At 50.7% G+C, this 7,308-nt stretch overlaps 1 protein-coding gene across 1 annotated transcript; it reads right to left on the reverse strand.

Annotated features, from left to right (window-relative positions):
* Window positions 1–2,434: 2,434 nt before the first annotated feature.
* LOC127035573 (syntaxin-binding protein 2-like) lies at window positions 2,435–6,774 on the reverse strand. The gene is made up of 3 exons (XM_050925592.1): window positions 6,497–6,774; window positions 6,007–6,350; window positions 2,435–2,481 (listed from the first exon to the last, which is right to left on the reverse strand). Exons 1-2 carry the CDS (start codon window positions 6,772–6,774, stop codon window positions 6,281–6,283), a joined length of 348 nt encoding a protein of 115 aa, XP_050781549.1. The 3' UTR covers window positions 2,435–2,481; window positions 6,007–6,280.
* Window positions 6,775–7,308: the final 534 nt, after the last annotated feature.

A 7,308-nucleotide genomic window follows, 5' to 3' on the forward strand; every position in this document is an offset into this window, starting at 1 on the left:
ATTGTGTGGGATTAGGAGCACTAGTGTTGCTAAGAAATGTGACCCCATGATTTCTTATCCTGCATTTAAGATATTAGCAGAGCTTCATTTAGACAGACAGAGGAGAAGCCCTTCCACATTTTTTGTTCTAATTTCCCCCATTTCCGATGGATTCCACAACGAGATCTTGGCAGCATGGATGAAGAAGACACAAAATGAGGACCCACAATAAATATAAAACCCCTGGGAGAAAAGAAGGGAGACCTCCCCCATAACATTCAATAGAAAATCAGATTCTCAGGAAAGTTTCCAGGTCCAGAGGCTGTAGGCCAACTCCTCAACTGCTGTAAATCAACACAGCTACAAGGAAGTCAACAGAGCGACACTGATTTACAGCAGCTGAGGTTCTGGTCACAGAAATGGAGAACATTACAACTAATCTCTCTGTATGCCTAGGCTTTCTGAATGTGTGTGTGAATGTAGACTGGACCTAGAAAATACAGTGCTGACCCTTACCTCTGTCGGTTACCTCCTGCTCAGTCACAAATGTATTCATCTTTGAATCTTTCCTCAACACTCCTCCAGACAGTCCTTTCTCCAAAGAGCTCCCGTACCGAGAGGCAACTGGTCTCTCAGTCTGTCATGTCCAGGACAACCAGTGAAGACTGTGCAAGCACTATTATGACATCAATGTGACTGTAGCGTACCACATAATCTGCTGCCGACCAGGTATGTGCTGTAATTACATGGACAAGATCCTCAAAGGTATTTAGGCTCCTAACTCGCACTCAAATCAGTAGCTGTTAGGAACCTAAATACATTTCAATATCTGGGCCCATACATGTAAGCAGTCCAATAGGTCCTACATTTGCTCCAGTGTAGAATTTCTCATTCTCTCGACATCATTTTGAATTTTGGTTTAGGTCCCTTTCTCTGTTTGCCACACTTTCCAGTATTGGTTTTATCTGAAAATCTGCTCCTGGTTGAATTGATATAAAATAAAAGCACCAAACAAAGAAAGAGAAGAAACTGCCTTGGAGAATGCACAGTGACCCTTGAGTGTGGTTGGTTGGTTTCCTTTGCTTTTTAATTTGGTTGACCAGAAAGCCTGATGAAACCTTATTGAACTGTATTACAAATATTGATTTTATGTTGTTTTACAATGAACTGAAATTTATACTTAATTTCCACGTCCTGCCAAACAAATCAACTAAATTAATGTTTATTGTGTTTAATATAGTGTGGTGTCCTATATATGGCCATATGTAGAGCCAACTCTTGATTTTGGAAGTGATGCTGCCTTTAAAGCATTCAGAATGATGACACTCTTTGCAGTAAACCATATGGAAAAAGAATTCCGATTACATTTGTCCCGTGCTATGATTTTCAGGTCATTAAAAAACTTCTGATGGAGCCATATTGGCCTCTTACTATTCTTCCTATCTTTCCTTTGCATTGGTGGTTGTGCTTTTAATATCGTCTCCTTGAGAAACTGCCAGCTTTCCTGAACTCCTTTATGCCTTCGATATTTTCCACATGGGTGGCTACCTACCAGTTCTCTGAGTATGTTAAAGTCTGTTTTTTGTAGTCCTTCTATCATTCTCACTCCTTCCTTTCCTTAGAATCATGAAGTCTATCATTCATGATCACTTTCACCCAAATCACCTTTACCTTCACAACCAGCTCCTCCCTGTTGGTCAGAATCAAGTCTAAAATGGCTTTCCGCCTGCTTACTTCCTCCATTTTCTGAAACAAAGCATTGTCCTCAGTACATTTCTGGAATTTACTGGATAATTTTGTGTTTTGCCATATTCCTTTTTCAACAGATGTCTGGGTAGGTAAAGTCCCGCATTATTAACAGAAATATCCAAAACACAGATCCTGATATTTGTTCTAGAAATACCTCATCTCCCTCCTCTTCCTGATTTGGTGGTCTGTAATAGACCCCTACCAGGACATCACCCCTGTTTTTTCCCTCTTCCATCTTTACTCAGAGACTTTCAACTGGTCTGCTTCTCACCTCCTTCTGGACCTCAGAACAAGTGTACAAGGCAATACTTCCTCTCTCTTTTTCCTGCCTGTCCTTCCTGACCAAGCTATAGCCCTCTATACCAATATTCCTGTCATGAGATTTAGCCCATCGAGTATCTGTGATGCCAGTTAAGCTCAGTTATGACTTATGTACTAAAACTCCCAGTTCTTACTGTTTATTCCCCATTATTATTACTCCTTGCATTTGTGTATAGACATCTAAGATGTTAAGCAGATGCCTCCATGGATTTCCCTCTTGTTTCTCCTATAATTCTACTGCAATTTTCCACATCTACTTCTCCCCAAAGATCTAGTCCGCTATTAAGATTACCTTTTTTCACCTGGTGGCTTTTTTCACCTGCCCCCTCTGAACTTAGTTAGCTCTTCTCATAAGGTTGGTGAGTCAGTGCACCAAGATGTTCTTCTCCTGCTTGACAGACAGACCCCACCTCTTCCCAGCAAACCTCCTTCCTGCAATAGCAGACCATGGGAGAGGAAGTCAAACCCTCCCATAGACCCATCTTCATAACCTTATTATGTGGACACACCTACCACCGAGTGTGTACTGAGCAGAAAGAATGAGGGGACTGAGTTAAACGCAGATGTCAAGTTCACATACTTCCATTTTCAGTGACTAATCTCTTGAACCAGTGGGGATGGCCACCGTACAAAAGTATTTCTGTAGTTCAGCATGTGATTATTTGTATTGCATAATTACAACAGGTCCTCAAAGTGATATTTCATATTTCTAGTTTCAGATACAAGAGGGATACATTTATACAAATAGGATGACCACGCTCAGTAGATTATATGCTTTGTAATGATACCTTACAAGAGACCTTTTGCATGAAGCATATTCCAGTTACATGATATATTTTATAAAATCATAGAGAGTGCAACGTCACAGCACTGCATTCCCACCAGTCCCCAGGGCTGAGGCCAGCAGCAGATCACAGGTGCCATGGTCTCTCACCCCATCCACAGCAGGCATGCAGTGCTCATTTGCCCAGCACGGAGAGAGGAGCTGGCCCAGGGGAAACAGGGCCTGCTGGGCTCAAAGGGACTGACCTCTTCCAGGGCACATTCCCCAGCAAGCTGCATGTACAATTATTAGTAGGGATACGAGGGGACAGAAATATGGAGAGAGCAGAGAGGGCTGGGAGGTAGGACATCTGGGTTCTGCACTGAGCTCTGGGAGGGGAGTAGGGTCCAGTGGTTAGATCAGTGGCTGGGAGGCAGGGATTCCTGGTTCCATGCCCAGCTCTGCCCCAAATCCATGTGAGTCACTCCCGCTCTGGGTGCCTGTTACTGAGGTTTCATATCACACGGATGCTGCTGGGCATTTTCCAACCCCCCTGACGGACTGGGATCATATTTTGCGAAGCCTGGGGCACTCTGAGGCTGGCAGGTGCTGGGAAAGCCATCGCAGGGTGTGATGGGTATGGGCATAGGAGAGGTGCAATGCAGAGTCTGAGCTGCAGGAGCGCACAGGCTGAGAGTGCCTGACCTGGCTGGTGCCCCTAGTGCTGCTGAGAGGAACTGCATTTCTCCCTCTGCCTGTCTCCCAGCCAGGGCAGCCTCCAGCTGGGCTGGGAAGCAGCCGCCTGCCCTCCCCACCCCTCCCGTGAACCAGCCAGGGGCATGGGGCTTGAAGGGGCGCTAGCCTAATGTGGCCTAGGCCAGGCCCAGATGATCACAAACAGGGTGCACCCAGCCAGGCCATCCCTGCGCCAAACCTGGCTCAGCCCAGGCCCCAACCCACATCTGCATGGCCAAATCAGTGCCCTCCAGCACCCGCCCTCTGGGATGGAGCAGGGGAGCTGGAGGAGAGGATCAGGAGGAGGAAGCAGCTTCCAAAGCAGCCCACGGTTTCTCTTTTAGTCACCACGAGGCTGGGGCTTGGAGACCTGCAGCTGTCAGGGTACTTGTGCCAGTGGCCAGGAGCTTTCCGTTGGCACATGGCTCAGTGGCACTAGGAGTGGCTCCAACGGGCTGGTTTGGAAGCCCACCAAGGCCCCTCTCCCGAGAGCTGCAGGAGCAAGGCTCTGTCTACACAAACAAGGTCAGCTCCCAGACTGCTGCACTGGGCAGCACGGTATGGGGAGAAGGTGACCAGCCCTCTGTGCAGAAAGAAGTGGTTCGGGACTATTTAGAAAAACTGGATGAGCACAAGTCCATGGGGCCGGATGCACTGCATCCAAAGGTGCTAAAGGAGTTGGCGGATGTGATTGCAGAGCCATTGGCCATTATCTTTGAAAACTCATGGCGATCGGGGGAGGTCCCAGATGACTGGAAAAAGGCTCATGTAGTGCCCATCTTTAAAAAAGGGAAAAAGGAGGATCCAGGGAACTACAGGTCAGCCTCACCTAAGTCTCTGGAAAAATCACGGAGCAGGTCCTCAAGGAATCAATTCTGAAGCACTTAGAGGAGAGGAAAGTGATCTGCAACAGTCAGCATGGATTCACCAAGGGCAAGTCATGCCTGACTAACCTAATTGCCTTCTGTGAGGAGATAACTGGGTCTGTGGATGAGGGGAAAGCAATGGATGTGTTATTCCTTGACTTTAGCAAAGCTTCTGATACGGTCTCCCACAGTGTTCTTGCCAGCAAGTTAAAGAAGTATGGGCTGGATGAATGGACTATAAGGTGGATAGAAAGCTGGCTAGATCGTCGGGCTCAACGGGTAGTGATCAATGGCTCCATGTCTACATGGCAGCCGGTTTCAAGCAGAGTGCCCCAAGGGTCGGTCCTGGGGCCGGTTTTGTTCAATATCTTCATTAATGATCTGGAGGACAGCGTGGACTGCATTCTCAGCAAGTTTGCAGATGACACTAAACTGGGAGGAGTAGTAGATACGCTGGAGGGTAGGGATAGGCTACAGAGAGACCTAGACAAATTAGAGGACTGGGCCAAGAGAAACCTGATGAGGTTCAATAAGGACAAGTGCAGAGTCCTGCACTTAGGACGGAAGAATCCCATTCACTGTTACAGACTAGAGACTGAATGGCTAGGAAGCAATTCTTCAGAAAAGGACCTAGGGGTTACAGTGGATGAGAAGCTCGATATGAGTCAATAGCGTGCCCTTGTTGCCAAGAAGGCTAACGGCATTTTAGGCTGTATAAGTAGCGGTACTGCCAGCAGATCAAGGGACGTGATCATTCCCCTCATATTCGACATTGGTGAGGGCCTCGTCTGGAGTACTGTGTCCAGTTTTGACCCCACACTACAAGAAGGATGTGGAAAAATTGGAACGAGTCCAGCGGAGGGCAACAAAAATGATTAGGGGGCTGGAGCACAGGACCTATGAGGAGAGGCTGAGGGAACTGAGATTGTTTAGTCTGCAGAAGAGAAGAATGAGGGGGATTTGATAGCTGCTTTCAACTAACTGAAAGGAGGTTCCAAAGAGGATGGATCTAGACTGTTCTCAGCACTGGCAGATGACAGAACAAGGAGTAATGGTCTCAAGTTGCAGTGGGGGGAGGTTTTAGGTTGGATATTAGGAAAAACTTTTTCAGTAGGAGGGTGGTGAAGTACTGGAATGGGTTACCTAGAGAGGTGGTGGAATCTCCTTCCTTAGAGGTTTTTTAAGGTCATGCTTGACAAAGCCATGGCGGAGATGATTTAGTTAGAGTTGGTCCTGCTTTGAGCAGGGGGTTGGACTAGATGACCTCCTGAGGTCCCTTCCAACCCTGATAGTCTATGATTCTAAGACGCGGGCGTTACCCAAGGGCTGCCATTGCTGGGGCTAATGGGGCAGCTCTGGGCACTGACGGGCAGGCTGCTGCCCATGGTGCCACACAGCACTTGGGGGGAAAATGGCTCTGCCCGACGGGACAGGTCAGCAGCTCTCATCAGGCAGTAAAGCGGAGTGCCCCAGAGTGCCCTGTCCCCCAGAGAGTCCCTACTGCCCCTCACCAGCCCCACAGAGCACCCTGCCCGTCCATCAACCCCACTGAATTCCCTGCTCCCCACCCACTAACAGCTCTAGCCCCTTTACCTTGTTCAGCTCTTTCTGGTACTGGGGCATCTTCTTCAGCATCTGGGACAGGTCCTCGATGTTGGCCTGGAGGGAGGCAGTGGTGAGATCCTGGCCCCTTCCAGCGCACAGTGCCCCCTAGAGGGCAGAGGCCTTGCCTGGGGCCAGCCACAGCAGCCCAGCCACGCGTGGGAGCATATCTAGGGTATGGGCAGGGCATACAGGGGCGTGTCAGGGGCGGAGCTGAGCGTGCTCACTTGGAGATGTCAGCGATGTGCATGTGCCGTAGCTGCACCTAGAGTTCGTTGTCTTCGTCCAGCAGCGCCTCCTTCTCCCACAAGTCGCTGGTCCCTGTCGTCTCGTACCTGCGAGGGAGGGGAGACGGGGTCAGGCTGCGGCACCCCTACCCCAAGTGTGGGGGCTTCAGAGCAGCGCAGGTGCCTGGGTCACATCCACCCCAGCCCACCTGAGGAGGAGTGCGGGGTGCCTCCTGCTGGCTGCCAGGTCCTACTTGTAGGTGTCGCTCTCAATGCTGAGCAGGTCGTAGGCCATGGCCTGGTAGGTGAGCTCGTGCAGCAGTGGGGACACCAGGTCGAAGCTCCGGTCCACAATCAGCAGCTGAGAGCGGGCTTTGTCGGGGCCCTGGAGCAAAGGAGAGAGAGACCCGTCACCCACTCCTCTGGCGGAGGGGTCCTGGCCTGGCTCATATGGCACAATCCAATGGGCCCTGGTGGCCTGAAACTTCACCTCCAGCCCTCTCTGCGGGCCAGCCCCCAAGCCAAGAGACATCCCCCAAGCTAGCTCGGATGTGCCAGTGGGGAGTCCATGGCAGGGCTGGAACAAAGCCCAGGCATCCTCGCACCCATCCTCACCTCCCTGTAGGGCCTCGGGCGTGGCTGAGTGTCGCACAGGACAGGACCAGCCTGCCCATGCCAGTACCCCACCAGGGTCTGAAGCACCTGGGTACTGCTCCGCGGGCAGCTCAGCCAATCGAGCCCCTGGAACAGGGGTGCACTGCAGGTGGCAGCATATCCCGCAGCTCCGTACGGTGGCCACCAGCGTCTCCGAGAAGCTGGAGACACACAGCGGAGAGGGGCTGCACAGGCGAGACTTGTCCCAGGCTGGGCGGCACCGGACAGGGGCAAGGAGCCGGTCAGGGTGCCCCGAACCGATAAACTTCCCACCACGCCTGGAGGAGGCTGGGGGGCAGGCCCTGCCCAAGGCAGTGGGACAGGAGACCCAAACCAGGCAAGAGGGAGTAGGGGAGCGTGGCACCTGCCCTGGGTTGGGGGTGCTGTCTAAAGCGGGGCCAGTCCCTTTCCT

The sequence above is a fragment of the Gopherus flavomarginatus genome, chromosome 16 (genome assembly GCF_025201925.1).
Source record: "Gopherus flavomarginatus isolate rGopFla2 chromosome 16, rGopFla2.mat.asm, whole genome shotgun sequence".
NCBI classification, from domain to species: domain Eukaryota; kingdom Metazoa; phylum Chordata; order Testudines; family Testudinidae; genus Gopherus; species Gopherus flavomarginatus.